At 32.1% G+C, this 16,690-nt stretch overlaps 1 protein-coding gene across 2 annotated transcripts in view; it reads left to right on the top strand.

Moving 5' to 3' along the window:
* LOC108907238 (microsomal triglyceride transfer protein large subunit) overlaps positions 1 to 15,130 on the top strand; it is a 39,104-nt gene extending 23,974 nt beyond the window's left edge. For both annotated transcript variants that reach the window (XM_018710829.1, XM_018710830.1), the window contains exons 6-10: positions 4,063 to 4,710; positions 8,526 to 8,726; positions 10,810 to 10,964; positions 14,665 to 14,832; positions 14,897 to 15,130. In XM_018710829.1, coding sequence (XP_018566345.1) covers positions 4,063 to 4,710; positions 8,526 to 8,726; positions 10,810 to 10,964; positions 14,665 to 14,832; positions 14,897 to 15,047 — 1,323 coding nt within the window. In that variant the 3' untranslated portion in view covers positions 15,048 to 15,130. The remainder of the gene's footprint in view (positions 1 to 4,062; positions 4,711 to 8,525; positions 8,727 to 10,809; positions 10,965 to 14,664; positions 14,833 to 14,896) is intronic.
* Positions 15,131 to 16,690: the final 1,560 nt, after the last annotated feature.

The raw sequence follows: 16,690 nt of genomic DNA on the forward strand, positions 1-16,690 counted from the left end.
TGATACCAAAGATGACATACCTTAAAGTATAAAAAAGTTATGTCGTTTTTAACACATTCAATCTACTGCAGCTAGCGCCCTCTAGGAACTTTAAGCAAAATGTGAACAAATTTCAGTTTCTCTACCCAATGTATCCCAAACGCCAAAATTTTATGTAGATATGTGCATTTGTTAAGGAATAAATGAAAAAAACCTGAATTAATATTTTACATTTAACACCCTGTATCTCTTTAACTATCAACTTTTGAACTAAGGTAAGTTCAGCTGAATCGCAATATTTTTGCTTGGGGAATCTACCCATGAATTTTGGCCCTCGGGACCACCCTGTATACTTTAATACATAACTGTAGCTTAATTTACAGGTTTCCGAAACAATTGTCAATAGTTGAAAAATTTACACGTCCTCAGTTTAAACTTAAAGTTCCTAGAGACTTCTCACTTTCTTCTCCAGAACAAACTCTGAAATTAGAGAGTAAGTCCTCTAGTCGGTATTTATGCATTTGATTGGTTGTTATTTATAAAACATTTAATAATTTCTAGGTAGTTCTAAACTACCAAATTTTAGGCCCGGATGTATACAACATCCCAGTTACTGAAACATAACAAACATAAATTACCTACCGACGAGAGAACTGAATTTACAGTTTCAGAATGGAGAGCTTGAAATGTCAACAAATCTAAACCGAAGAGTGGCAACGCCCGGAAATTGTTCAACTATATCATCGTTATAATCACATTTAAGCCTACGGTTATCTAGACAAAGACAGAACAAGGTGCAACTTCATTCATTTATGCATTTGTTTAAAAAATCTAGGAAGAAATATGATGCGAAATGCTAAAAAACAATCATTTTTATGTATGTAGTGCGTAGTGAAATTTTAACTACTTTTTATCACTCAAGAGGGATAAGTCCTATCTTTTCGTTTGTTTTTTAAGTCGGTAAATAGTCGTTTGCCTACTCTATTTATTTGCGTGCGGTAATCACACTTGCCGTACGCGAATTGACAATAAAACACGCAAAATTTAAATATACACTCGAAATTAGTATATTGTGCTATAAGTCCGGTAAGTTGTCTATTGCCCACGAGAGCACGAAGTGAGTGCGCTCATCCACTCAACCACTAAAATAGAGTATATATTCTAGAGTAGAATAAATAGAGTATCTATCTTTCCGCCTGTTTTTTAGATCGGTAAATAGCTGTTTGCCTACTCTATTTAATCGAATGCGGTAATTATAGTTGTCGCAAATAAATAGAGTGGGCAAACAGCTAGTTACCGTCCGAAAAAAACATGCGAAAACATAGGACTTATCCGTCATGAGTAATAAAATAGTATATTGTGCAATAAGTGCTGTAAGTTGTCTATTGCCTACGAGAGCAGGCAATAGACAACGACACGAATTGCACATACTATTTTTTATTACGAATGCACTGAAATCCTATTGTTCAGGGGCGAAGCTCCAATGGGGTCCTCAGATTTTTATTCAGTTTAGGTTGACATAAATAACTGTCATTTAAATGTCACTTTTTAAAAATAATATTTTCGAGTGTGTATTTAAATTTTTATTACTCATGACGGATAAGTCCTACCTTTTCGCATGTTTTTTAGGTCGGTAACTGGCTATTTGCCCACTCTATTTATTTGCGTGCGGTAATATTACTTGTCGCACGCGAATTGCCAATAAAACAAGCAAAATTTAAATACTTACACACTCGAAAATATTAGTTTTAAAAAGTGACATTTAAATGACAGTTATTTATGTCAACTTAAACTGAATAAAAATATGTGAACCCCGCCGGGACTTCGCCCCTGCATTCTAAGATTTCATTGCATTCGTAATAAAAAATGGTATGTGCAATTCGTTGTCTATTGCCCACTTGAGCGGATGAGAGCACTTCCTTCGTGCTCAACTCCGCTCTCGTGGGCAATAGACAACTTACCGCACTTATTGTACAATATACTATTTGCGTATTTTACTGTCAATTCGCGTGCGACAAGTATGATTACCGCATGCGATTAAATAGAGTAGGCAAACAGGTATTTATCGACCTAAAAAACAAGCGGAAAGATAGATACTCTATTTACTCTACTCTAGAATAGATACTCTATTTTAGCGGTTAAGTGCATGAGCGCAGTTTACTTCGTTCGTGCTCTCGTGGGCAATAGACAACTTACCGCACTTATTGCACAATATACTATTTTAAAAATTATTTTAAATGACAGTTGATAGTTGTTTATGTCAACCTAAACTGAACAAAAATCAGTGAACCCTACCGGGACTTCGCTCCTGGACCCTAAGATTTCACCGCATTCGTAGTAAAAAATAGTAGATATGTGCAATTCGTGCGGTTGTTTATTGCCCATTTGAGCGGATGAGCGCACGGACGAAGTGACAACTTACACAGGTAATTTTTTTACCATTTAAATATCAATTTGCAGTGTGTTTGTATTACTTTAATTATAGAGAATATTTTGACCTAACAGACAATTACAAATAAATATATAAAAGCAGAATTAAATATAAAAACTCATGTTTGAAGACAGATTATGAAGAAAATGGGAGATCTTTCAAGGAAATACTATTGGTCTTCTGAGTTATATGACAAATAATGTCTCTTTTTCTAGGTATTTTGCCACTTTGCACATGAATGAATAAAAAATAAATAAACCTGTTTAAAATGAGGTATGTTCAGAATATTTCAAGATTCCAGTCACAAAAGATTCTGTTGATTTTCTGGCTAAAATTGAAATAAGTTCGTGCCGATATATTCGTTGTTATGCAAAGATTTAATTTTCTAAATGGAGTTTTATTTTATTTTTACCATACAAATTCTTTTTTGGTAGATGGATTGGAATTTAAATTATTACAGTTTTACTTAAACTGCTTAGTGCAAATGACCAGAATACATTATTCCCATGTCGCTGATGCTGAACACGAATCCGATGTCGAATTTGGCCCAAAAGGTCACAAATCCTTCTTAACCTTATAGCTTAAAAATCCACAAAATTAATAAACTAGTTTCTATGATCCAGATATGATTTAACTACGACTGAAAATCGTGATCTGACCATGTAGGTATTCCCGTGTATTTTGACCTACTGAATCCGAATTCGATGTCAGAATTACCCCATCAAATCACCAGAATTTTCTAATCTGAAAAAATAGCTTAAAGTCGCTAATCACGAATTTTAGAATTGTAAATTTGCAAATAATGCAAACATATATTATTTCCATGAATGCACTCTATCCATAGAGATCACAACGCCTGGTGTGAAAATTTCTTGGCGCCCAATTATAATGAATTATATGCTTGTTGAATAATCCTTTCTGCGTTTAAAACTGAATGCCTTAGGTTTAAAGACTTTCTGTTCGTTTATAACTGGGCGCCAAGAAATTTTCAAAATACACTAGAATAATGTATTCTGGTCTTTTGCACAAGACTTTTTTTTATAAAGCTGTGTGATCTGTGTATTGCATTGATCCTCAAGAAAAGCATTGAATATACCGTATTTGAATAATATATTCAAATATGATGAGAATTATGAAACATAAATGAGAATGATTTAAAAAATAATATGAAATCATACATTTTGTATTTTATTAGTATTAAAATACAAACGATTTTCAAAAAAATAATTTGTTAAATAGCCTCATAAGATATTACACTAGTTTCTAAATTCGTATAATTCGTATAATTTGCGCTCGAAGTAATTAAAAAATTAAGTATTATCATTATAGATGGTAAAATTCATGTTTAAGGAAATAGAATATTTCATTTATATAAATCATTATAATATACACAATTTGAAAAGAACCTTCCAAGCAGACGGACGGTTTAAATATTATCTTATTTTGATATTTATTTAGACTGCTCAACCATTTGCTAAAATCGGTACGATATCTGTATAGACTACTATACCAGTATTATTGTCTATCTCAACAATTTTTACCTCAAAAATGTTTCCTTACAGTTTCCTGTACTATTCGGATATCCTACAATATTAAATACAAAAGAATATTCGTAGGCGTTAATGTTTCATATTTATTTTTCATAATTTCAGTTGGTGCAAGAAGTGGAACAGCTCATTATAAACAATCTGGAGTATACCACGGACACAGCACGATATGTATTTTTCCGAGCGTTAAAAAACCTCCAATCTGAATCCACAATACCTTTACTATTAAGATATATTCAGAATGGAACGCTGAAAGAAGGTGTACTATCATTTAAGGCCTTGAAATCTTTTGATCCCAAATTGTGGAACAGCGATATACTAAGAGTCGCGGAAAGATCATTCTTCCAGTTGGATAGAAAATATGACTCAAGCTCCCGAACACTAGCAGCTGATATTTTAATAGAATCAAACCCAAGCGATGATCTTTTAGAGAACCTGATGTATTTTCTCTCATCCAATGACCCCGCTTTTGAAGTTAGACAATATGTTTTCCAGAGAATAAAAATGATAGCGGATGAAAATCCCCATTTTAAAAACCGCGTTCACAAAATTATTAAGAGAAATAATAAAATCAACAATTATTCTGGACTTTCTCCAAGAGGTTTATCTACGGCTTTAAAAAGACACTTTTTGAAAAGCGCTTCAAGTAATGGCAGCTTAGTTTCAATTCAAGAGATAAAGAGTGGTATAGCGAAAAGAGGTACTGTCAGTGTTATGCTAGACAAAGATGGAGTTAACAATGAATTGTTTAGTGTAAGTATAATGATGGTAGTTGTTGTTTTATTAAGTATGTTTTTAATATTAGCTTTTATATTTTTATTTTTATTTAAAAGATATTAAGAGAACTGAAATCAAGATTAAAAATTTTGGTATGCCCAGAAATTTCTAAGATAAGCTATTAATTAATAACTAATGATATTGCAGGAAACAACTACACTGCGAACTAAAGCTCCATCCATCGTTGAATTACACCCACAATATTTGCAAACTTCTCCCACTCATATTTATTATTTGTTAATATACAGGGTATTAATGAATTTATGTCAAATATTTTTGCCACATATCCATTATGTCAAAATTAGGTAAATACACAGTTGAGTAAAATTTTATTTTAAAATCTGACTTACCTCAACATTGGAGCCAACTTTTGAAAAATGCTGATTTTCATAGAAGATATTCGACGTACCCACCATTTGCTTGCACACAAGCTTCAGCGCAACGTATCCAATTCGCTCGCACGCGTTGTAACATTGCCGTCCTCTCTATTCGTATTACAAGCTTTGGCAATACGACGTTGCAGTTGGTCGATGTCACACCACACCAACCACACAAAGAAGTCTAAAGGGGAACGGGGGGGGACATCTAAAGGCCGATCTAAAAGTAATGTTTAGGAAGTCGCGCACTCTCCGAAAAAAGTGAGCAGGGGCTCCGTCATGAACCACATATTTTATATGAAGCACCCTATAAGCGTCTAGTCTAGGCAATTCAAAATGTCCTATTAAAGTGTCATTAACGATGCAGGCCCACATGTTCACTGAAAACTGTTGTTGAAAGGCACCGCGACGTATTTCGTGTGGATGTTTGAGTCCAGTGGTGAGTGTTTTGAACGTTACTTACATCATTTCAACTGAAACATGCTTCATCCGTAACAAGTATTTGCGCTATAAATTGAGGATTTCTTGCATGTTCCTGAAACAACCATTCGCAAAAACCTCGTTCTGGTGGAAAAGCCTCAGGAGTAGGCGCTTGAACCGGTTTTGAATATAAAATGGGTACAACTGAGATTCTCGCAATGTCCGCTACACAACAGGATGCGAAATATTTACTTGCTGTGCAATATTTCTGGTGATACGATGCGGATCTTCTTCGACGAGATCTAAAATCATCTCCTCGGCATTTAAGATTCTTAGTGGTCGCCCTGGGCCACCGTCGCGACCTCGACACAGTTGTACTTCACCGGTGTCCAAAACTGTTTGCGCTACAGCAACAAATGTTCGCGGTGCGGGGGCTCGTAATTCAGGATATCTTGCACGATACACTTGACAAGCTTTGTGGGCATTTTCGTTTGCTTTGCCATAAATTATGAGAATATCATAATAATCGCGATTGCTAAATAAATGCGTCATTTTTCAAAAAAAAAAAACGGGAATACGGCTGTTAAATTTACTCTCGAAAAACAGCACATCAACACTACAACAATGTATTACAAACTGACTTTCGAATACAGTCCAGCTTTATAAATAGGCGGAAATACATATACCAGTAAAATAGGTAAGTAACTTGCATGCTAAGAAATGGCATATGCCGGCGGATGGCACACTGCTGATACATTTGCAAGTAAAATATACGTTAGTATATGGCTTATTGGCATGTCAGTAGGTAGCAAGTGGTAATACACGTGCCAGTTTTTCAGTGATCAGAGAGTTTTCAAGACGGAAAATAATAGGTTAACTATGGAAAATGTGCGTAATGAATTAAACAATATTATCCTATTACTTGCACCTCAATTGGTAGTTAAAAATATTAAGCAACAGAGGATCCGAAGAGAGAAACGAGATATTTGGGTAAAAGACTGGATTAGCAGAAGAGAAGAATATGGAGCAAGCAGTTGTTTGCTTACAGAAATGCGGCTAGAAGATATAAATGGCTACAGAAACCATTTGAGAATGTTTCCTGAAAAATTTGATGGACTGTTATTGAAAACTGGAAACAAAATTCAGAAAAAAGATACCCATACAGTCATCCAAAGTAGAAAACAAAATCGCTTCTAGTGGTGATAGCTACTGGTGCCAGTGTCAGTAACTAGTAGACACGTTCCGACATGCCGCTTGAACTCCCCCGAAACCCCCCGCCTCACATTGCATGCCAAAAAATCAAATAATGTGCAATTTACTTGCGCGCCTTCTACAGACGTGCCTTTTAATAAATACACATACCAGGAGCTATCTCCTGCAAGCTACTTGCATGCTATTGTGCAAGCAAGAGGCATGTGTATTTCCGCCTTATGAAACCTACAAACTCGTAAAAAGTGTTACAAAATTTTTTGTAAGTACTCGACGCGATAAAATACATGTATTTCAGCAGTTCCAAAACAGTTTTAAACGCATTTTTAATTAGCTTTTTTCTCTATGACCTTAAACTTCCGATACAAGTTTGTGACATCAGTTAAATCAGTTTTTGCTCCTTTTTCGCCCCTTTAAATTTTTGACATAAGTTCATGACATAGTATTATTAGTGTCCGGAATGTTATGATAATAATTGTAATAAAGTTATTGCGACACTTTTTCGACAATTCAGTATTAAAGCTGTTACATAACCTATAACTTACTTTTTCAAATAATATCTTGCTATAACAGTTAATCGATTTTTTTTTAATTTGGTTCATTTATTAGTGGTAACAAACAGTACCTATGACCCAGCATAAAAGTCCTAAGGAACTTGAATGACTTGAGTCTAGACAGATTACAACTTTTCTATTTGCAGTTTTTTTTTTAATCGAACCGTTTAAATACTGAACTTAATAAAGGTTATTAAATAATTTTACAAAAAGGATCTCGAAGTAGACAATATGCCGACAAGAAGCACATTTAATGTTTTGCTGCAATTTTTCAAAACAATTAAAATTTACCTATTTTGTAATACAACAGCTGGCCGCCATATTCACTTTACATTTACAGGTTACAACGAAGTAAACTATTATCAAAGCGTAATAAACACGTGGCTGCAGAACAATTAGTCGAAACGGATCGAACGACTATCCACGATCTGCTTCGACCAATAATAGCATCCACGAGCTTATACACACGTGTGACTTGACCATTATTTACTTCGTTGGAATATGTAAAGTGAACTTAATTGGTGATTACATGACGGTCGGTTAAACCCTAATTTATATAAAATCCTTGTAATCCTTATTTATTGTATAAATAGGGATGACCCTCTCTTCTGTACATCAACCCTGTATGGATACAAAATTATTTATTCGTAGGATTGAATTTAAGAAATTGAAGTTGGTTGCTAAAAGATGAAATGCTACACTAAATGTAATTTCGTCTTCAAATAGAGAAGCGAAAGGGTCCTTAAAAATATGTATTTTATTTCGTAAACATGCACAAAATTTTACATTTTTCAAAAATTTTACTAACTAATATTTCTTTACGGGAAGTTTTTATTCATTAGCTTACATAGCTTTGCTCCAATTGATATACCAGCTAATAGGTGGATTTCTAAGACGAATTAATGAAAAGGTGTAGCAACTGGTTTTTTTAAACTGTTACAGGACGTATTTCAGAAAAAAATTAAAATCGTAATATTTTAGGAACGATGTTTGAAAACCTTTAAATACTTTATTATGCGTACAACAATATGCATTTCCACTTATTTTATCAGATACAATTAAAATTATCAAAAACTTGTACTTCATCATTAGTAAAACAACACTGCATGTTTTATAAATATTACGCTGTTCATGTTTAATAATATGTTTCCTCTAAATCTACAACAGCTTTGTTAGATTAGATAAAATTTCAAATTACTATGTACTATAATATTTTTTTCTTTATGTTTAGTTAGGAATATTTTCCGGAGGACTTAACAGTTTCTTATCAAGTGATGGTGAAACAGACGAAGAAGAGGAAATAATAACAGCAGGCATGGATTTAACCATTTTAGGGACTCAAATTAGACCTTTCGTTTTCTTTGAAGGACAAGGAGAACTTATGGGGCACGTGTGGTCGGGAACGGCGTCTGAGAAGACTACAGCTTTTCAGGTATTAATAGCAATTCTCGAGCACGATTACCTATTTAAATTTGGTTCATACACCAGATTTTGAAAACTGTAGTGAAGTGTGCTAAATTATTGGTTTTATAAAATGTATCTTTCTTCATATCTTGTATACTGCTGCAAGACTGATTGCTGTCTAAAAAATCAAAATGATAGTCATACAAATTTTTAAATTTCACTTTAAGCACCAAAATTTTTGTGTTGATAAATGAAACTCAACAATTTAATTAAAGGAGGAATGGAATAAAACATAAACACATACTTACAATTTTATAATGTAATAATTTCTCATGGAAAAAATTGACGGTACCCAATCCCATTACAAATATAAAAACAGGATGCCAGTTTTCAGCTGCAGATATTTTATTGAGAGTTTTGAAATTATGCATGTAAAACTGAATAACTAAATTCTATTATTATAAAAAAAAAATTAACCGCAGATTATTAAGCCATTATTAGTAATGATCAGGTCTTATCAAAAATTGATATAAGCAAAAATTGAATCTGGGTGTATAACATCCTGTAAAAGTTAAAGGAACACAAACATCACATAAAGCACAATGGAGAAAAATCAACAGTTGCGGAGTACCAGATCGACATATGTAAGGGCGTTCCATAAACCTAAGTAATATCAAAGTTTTAGTAAAAAAATCACCGGAAATTTGAATACGACTCATACATAAAAACTGAAAGATCCGAACGTCACATCACAGTCACCTCAAACTTTGCACCAGAACTATCTTGAAAATATCGCTTCAGATAACATGAAATCTAAACTAATTTTATACGGTTAGAGATATTGTGATGTAGAAAATAGGGAATTCCAAACTATAATAAACTTTTTAGTTACAATAATAAACTTTTCAGATACAAATATGGACATGTTTCTTTTAGGAGAATGAAATGTTTAAGCTCAAAAAACGTGACCATTTCATTTTTTTCAAAAGTTTGACTGTTTGAAACAAAGAAAAGGTTCACTAGATCGAGATGAACCTTCACATGCACAGGGTTCTTTTGGGAATATCGAACTGTAAAAGTCATGCTTAACATTAGTCATTTCGTGAATATTTCTAATTTAGCCGCCAATTTTCGAAAAAACCATAAATTACCCTTTTTCCTGTTTTTAAAATTCGTGTAAAAGATGAAAAAAAAAATTCCGAAAAGTTTCCAAGTCCGTGGAAGATACTGAAGATACCCCTAAATCCTAAATCTACGATCTTTGTCACTCCTACTCCGGACTTTGTTCTTGATCTGCGCGTTTAATGGACGAAACGAGTTTGGTGAAGTTGTACGGAATTCCTAGAACTGCCTGTTCTAGGGAATTCCTGCTTACCAGTTATTTCCAAGTCTACCCATCTGCTGAAGATGTAACAGTCGGCCCATAAATTGTTCAGACATCAAACCTTTTTTTATGAAAGTTACATAGTGTTTTTATATTTTGAAATTCAGCACATTCTGCCACATTAAAAACAAAATTCTTATGTCGAAAGGATCAGGCGCGGATTATAGATTTACTTTTGCCTAACCTAACTAAATTATCTTACAGAGAAAGTTGATATAGCTTCTCGACTACACGATACTCAGTGCAACACATGTAAACTGTCAAAATATCGTTTGGAATAAGTTGTTGAATGTTATTGAATGAAATTGTAGTTGAATTTTTTTATTTCAAAACATTCTACGTATATAAAAGTACCTAGATGATTAATACTTCAGTTAAAACAACACTGTAAATTCTAAAATATTCGTAATAAAAAATGCCTTTAATTAAAAAATCCAATGAGGTTCGTAGGAAATATAATTATCTTTCTTCGTCCTTACTAATATTAATATAAATATTCACTTATTTGGTTTTCCATAAAAACGCGAGGAAAATCAAAATTTTAAGAGATTACTTCAGACCGGAAAGAGATATATCGAATTTCTCCTTCGTGTTCATCATTAAATTTCGCAACTTTGCCCTAATTTTTCGGATTTTGTATCTCTTGCAATAAATGGAATTCATGGTGCGACTTAAAAATCAAGCATCAGGTTTAATAATATTGTAAAATACTTATTTCATGTTTTAGGCCCTAGCTCTTTTGTATGACCATTTAGAATACATTCGACTGGGCTCGGGATTTTTAGCAGAATTGAACCTGAAGGGAGCTATCTCTTTTGATCTATCAGGAAAAATTGAAATATCTTTGTGGAACAGAAATGCTGAATCGTTAGTGGAGAAATCGTATGTATAGCTTTAAATTTTTAGTTTGTGGCATTTACAGGGTGTCTCTGAATAACGTGTACAACGGAAGGAAACAGATTCATGGACTCAAAATAGGCAAATTTAGGCTAATTCACCTATAATAGAAATCGCTTAGTTTGGCCGCTAGATGCCCTTTAAGTTCGTGGAAATTTTTTGAATTTTGTAAATAACGTCGAATATGTATTAATCGATTTTGGGGTATAGATTTTTGCTTTCAATCTACAAATGTTGATGTTATGTTGAGGTTATTAAATTTAGTACAACTTATTATAAAAACTGTTCAAAATGATCACCAATTCTACATCAAAGGTTAATTCGGCAAAGAAAGTTAAAGGACACTCTTTGCAGTTCTTAAGGGCTATTTTTTAAAACATTTATGGTATTTTGGAAATGCCTCCACAACTCAGTTCAGTGTTAGTTGCACTGTTTTTTTTTTCAGAGTCCTCAAAGATAATCGCAAGGTGTTAAGTCTGGTGAACGTGCAGGCCAGTTAACAGGAGCATTTTCCCCTCTACCGATCCATCGACGGGGAATCTTTGATTCAGATACTGCCGGATATTTACAATGAAATGTGGTGGAGCACCTTTATGCATAGATCACGTGTTAACTTTGAGTAATAACGGCACATCTTCCAATAATTCGGGCTTTACAAAAATTCAAAATAAAATTCCCCATTCAGTCTATTGGGTAGAATAACAGGGCCAATAATAATTCTATCACAAACAAGATCAAACTGAAATTACAGTCAATCTACAAAATCAGAGCTTCCTAACACATTGTTAAGTATTTTAATATGGGTGACAAGATAATGTAGACATTTAAAAAAATATGTATGCGATAAAATATATGCGATAAATGTTAATGAAAATGATAAAAAAATAGCCCTTAAGAACTGCAAAAGGTGTCCTTTAACTTTCTTCACCGAATTAACCTTTGTTGTAGAAACAACGGTGGTAATTTTGAACAGTTTTTATAATATAAGTATAATATATAATATAATATACAGGGTGACATAGAAAAAAGTACAGTGCATGGTGTCATACAATAGAGGACACTAAAACAAGAAAAAAAGTTCCTATGAACATGGGTCCGCAAGGCCTTCGGTTAAAGGATATGGGGTGTTGAATTTTAATTTTTTTTTATTTGCAAAAACAATGATAAATACTTCAACAATTAAATTTTAATGGTATGATGAAAAATATGATTAATTAAAACAAAACATTAAGTTTTTGGAAGATGTTCAAATTGTTGCCCTTGTACTTCAATACATTTTTCTTCTTCTTAATGATTGACGGCATCTTTGAAATATTCCTAGGTTATTATGAAATCTATCTGCCGATTCCATAATTCTATCCATAATTGTTCTTCATTATGTATTTCTACAGCATAAACTTCATTTTTCATAAAGATATTCAAAAAAAAACCCCAAACAAAAGTAAAATTCAACACCCCGTATCTTTTAACCGAAGGCCTTGCAGACCCATGTTCATAGGAACTTTTTTTCTTATTTTAGTGTCCTCTATTGTGTGGCACTATGCAATGTACTTTTTTCTATGTCACCCTGTATAAGTATAATTTATAATATACAGGGTGGTCCGAATTTTATGCAGGAAACTTCGAAGGCAGATAGATCTCTTTAAAATAATATGTGTTTGCCTTATAAACATAGGTCTGGAACGGCACCGTTTTGGAGATACAGGGTGTTGAAGTTGTCAAAAAAAAATTGTTTTTTTTGTTTATATCTCCGGAATCTATTAACTGATCTCAATAAAATTTAGTACATATAATGTATGATAGTAGTCCTTATATTCCTGAAATATGAGCTTTAAAGGTTCAACCAGTGGTGTACATCTGGACAGGGGTCCTTTTCTACAAAAAAACCTACGCCACTGCATTTTTTACATGTCATTGTAACTGATTTATATTTTAATGTACAAAATACGTAAAAAAGGTAACTTTAATTTTTTCCCTAAGATTCGCCGTTCTCAAGTTATACCAATACAGTCCTCTTGTGGCAGACACTTCTAACGATAACATTACAAGAATATTTGTTTATGTTTAAAAGTAAGTGCAATTTGTAAGCACATCAACAAAATTATTTACACTCCTTTCTACACCACCTATGAGGTAGTGTGCGATATAAACAAAAAACCATTTTTTTTAAAAACCTCAACACCCTGTATCTCTAAAACGGGGCGGTTCCAGACCTATGTTTATAAGGCAAACACATATTATTTTAAAGAGATCTATCTATCCTCGAAGTATCCTGCATAAAATTCGGACCACCCTGTATAATATAAGTTGTACTAAATTTAATAACCTCAACTTTGTTACTTTTATCTCCAGCATTTTTTATTGTATTTGATTGTTTTTATGAATTATTTCAATAAAATTAGGCACGTTGTAAATAACTGTAATTCGTCGTATTCATATCGAAAAATTAAGTAATTAAGTGGTATATCTTATCGTAGTAAACACACATTAAGAATTGGCAGGTACAGTGATTTAAAGATCAAACTGAAATTACAGGCAACTTACAAAATCAGGGCCTACTATCACTTTGTTAAGTATTGTAATATGGGTGTCAAGATAATGTATACATTTAAAAAATATTTCTTTGTACCCAAACCGCTCATTTAATCAAAATTCTATAAGAGGCCCAAAAACTTCCAAATGGTATCACCTATTAAATAAAAAATATTTGTCTTGTCATCATCGCCCGAAAGAGGAAAATGTTATGAACGGATATTATCACCATACGTCAATTTTGTAGGAGTTGTAAGTTTTAAACACTGTATAATACCAAAATGTGTAGATTTAAAGCAATAGTCCACACCCCAAAAATAATTAAAATCGAATAATACGTATCTGAGTTATTTACAAAATTCAAAAAATTATTACGAACTTTGCAACCATTTAGCGGCAAAACGAAGTGATTTTGAATAGAGATAAATTAGCCTAATTCCGCCTATTTTGAGTCCATGAATATGTGGTATTCCGTTGTACACGTTATTCTGGGACACCCTCTATAATTATTATTTTTTATAAATATCTGTATCACGATCAACTGATAATAAGAATAAAATATCTATTTTCAACTAATTTGTTAAGAGCAAAGTTGTGTTTATAATATTAATAATAACTTCAAATTAAAGGATATTTGAAAGTAATTCGCTTCTCCATTAGTATCAAAAATGATCATATTAAAAAATTTAGATTTTTTGGGGACTTGGTACTTTATAAATAAAATTTGTTCATGTGCCTTTCGCCCTTTATCAAGAGCTTTATAAATATATATTTTTTCACATTTTTTATTGTTTATGAGTTATGAAAACAAGTAAAGCAAAACAAATTTCATGAAATTTATATGAAAAGTTTTTTTTTAATAGAGAGAATTACTTTTTTATACTTATCCTAATAACTAAAAACAATTTACAAATAAGATTAATAATTATTAATTATTGGCGGAAATTAATGTAGGTATATGGAATTTTAATTTTTTTCATTTTCATTTTGTAAATAGAACCTATTTTTCTTAAAATACGACCATTGACTGTAAGCTTTAATTATTATCAACACAATAAATGAGAAAATGTGTATGAAAATATTAAGTTTTTTCTAAATAAAAAGAAAATGAATATTTCTATAACATTCATATAAGGCATAACTTTATTTTTAGGGCAGGAATAGTGGTAATGGGTTCAATAAAAATCGACACATCTTTTGTGAAGTCGCAGATAGAATTTAATACTTCCATAGAACCAAAATTAAATTTTCAAACAAACATCGACTTCTCCTCCAATGTCCATCTTTGCATTAGACTTACTCAGCCAGATTCGTTATTTAAGTAAGTTTTATTAATCAGTAATGGGTGAAAATATTTCTTTTAATTACCTTGACATAATTTTTAGGCACAATGTATTTAAGATCGAACGTATTCCTGGAAGTAAACATAAATTGAGGATATCAAAATACAAGAATTCCATGGTTTCTGGAAGGACGTATTCCATAAATAAAAAGAACAATGAGATGTGCAATGCTATATTCTCTCAAATTTTTTAATTGGTGCTGTGTAATGAAAAGACTTATGTAAATACCAAAACTGTTTATATTTATTATTTAATTAAATGATTTTTAAGTGAGAATGTGGGAAATTTAATTATGAAAAATTATGTGCTTAAATTACAGAATAGCAGAAATCAAATGAAATTCTCGTTTATACTTTTTTATAATACGACATTAACGTGAAGAATATTTATAACCATCTAGGCCAATCAACAGAGCATTAAATTAATGATTTTGTGACAAAAAAAAACAAAGGAACTGTGCCATCATAAAAAAGACAGTCTGTAGATACATACTTATATGTTTATATTATATTAAGTATATAAAATATATTTATGTTATATACTTCAATTTATTGTTAACAAGTATACATTTTTGTTCTAATAATGCCATGCCTGTAATATTTTTTCCAAAAAGAGCGCTACCTTGATGGGCAAAAAAGTTTAGCGTACATTTATACCACACATGTGGCTTATGTGGCGCCCTCTAAAAAATACATTAAAGTCCTTTACTAATAAATCTATGATTAAAGTAGATACCAAATTATGATTTCTCATACCAAATAATCCCATTGAAAATGTTTTTTGTATAAATGTCCAAAAACGTTCAAGTTATTGCGAAAAATAAATTTTGAAATTTCACTTTTAACACCCTGTATCTTTCTTATTATCAATATTTTATTAAGGCAAGTTGGCTCAAATCGTAATATTTGAAAGTCACAAATCTTTCATAGGTACTTCTATGCACAATTACTTAAGGACCACCTTGTATAGGTATACAATTTTGAATATTGTTAGTTATGGTATAGTTTAATATTACTGTAAGTGGTGATATATACAAAATGTAATAAAATTTCCTTAACAAGGACACTTAAACATGTATTCTTTGTAACAGAAAAGTACAGGCTGGTCCATTTTCGATGGGAGTTCAGGGTATTTCAGAAACTACTAAAGATATGATAAATCTGACACGACGTTCTCGAGCTCGATTTTCATTACAAACTCGACTGTCAAATCAGAAATTTGCTATACTCATTTGTTTCTGAGTTACAGGGCGTTTCTTGTTATTGTCACATTTTTAAACATGTCTGTATCTCAGCTGTTAAATAAGTTAGAGTTAAAGTGAAAACTGCTCAAGACTAATTCTTTGGCGTAGAATTGAATGCCGATATTAGATGTTTAGTAAAGCTTAAGATTTCGGAGTTATGACCCAAAATTATATTTTTTTAAATGGTAATCGTAGCTGATCATGGCCTAAAAAAATTGAGATTTTTTTTTGCTTTTTAGCAATATAAAAATGTTATAATTATAACTAACAATATTCAAAATATATATATACATTGCCCCTCATCTGCCGATCTTCCTCCACTACTCGACTGCGCACGTGCGCTCGGCCGTTTTTGAGCAAATTTGGAGGAATTTTTTACCTATTTCGCATCATTTTATGGAAAAATCAGAATATACGTTTTGTAGTATTATATTTCTAGTTTTAAAATCCGGCTGAAAAATTAAAATCGGACCACCTCCAAGACATCCAGAAACTTTGCAAAATAGTGCACCAAAAAATTAAAATTGCAATTGTGCCAAAACTAAAGGTTAACTGTGGTTAAAGTACATATAATTCACTTCTTTTGTGCACAA

The sequence above is a fragment of the Anoplophora glabripennis genome, unplaced genomic scaffold (assembly GCF_000390285.2).
Source record: "Anoplophora glabripennis isolate ALB-LARVAE unplaced genomic scaffold, Agla_2.0 scaffold262, whole genome shotgun sequence".
Lineage (NCBI taxonomy): Eukaryota > Metazoa > Arthropoda > Insecta > Coleoptera > Cerambycidae > Anoplophora > Anoplophora glabripennis.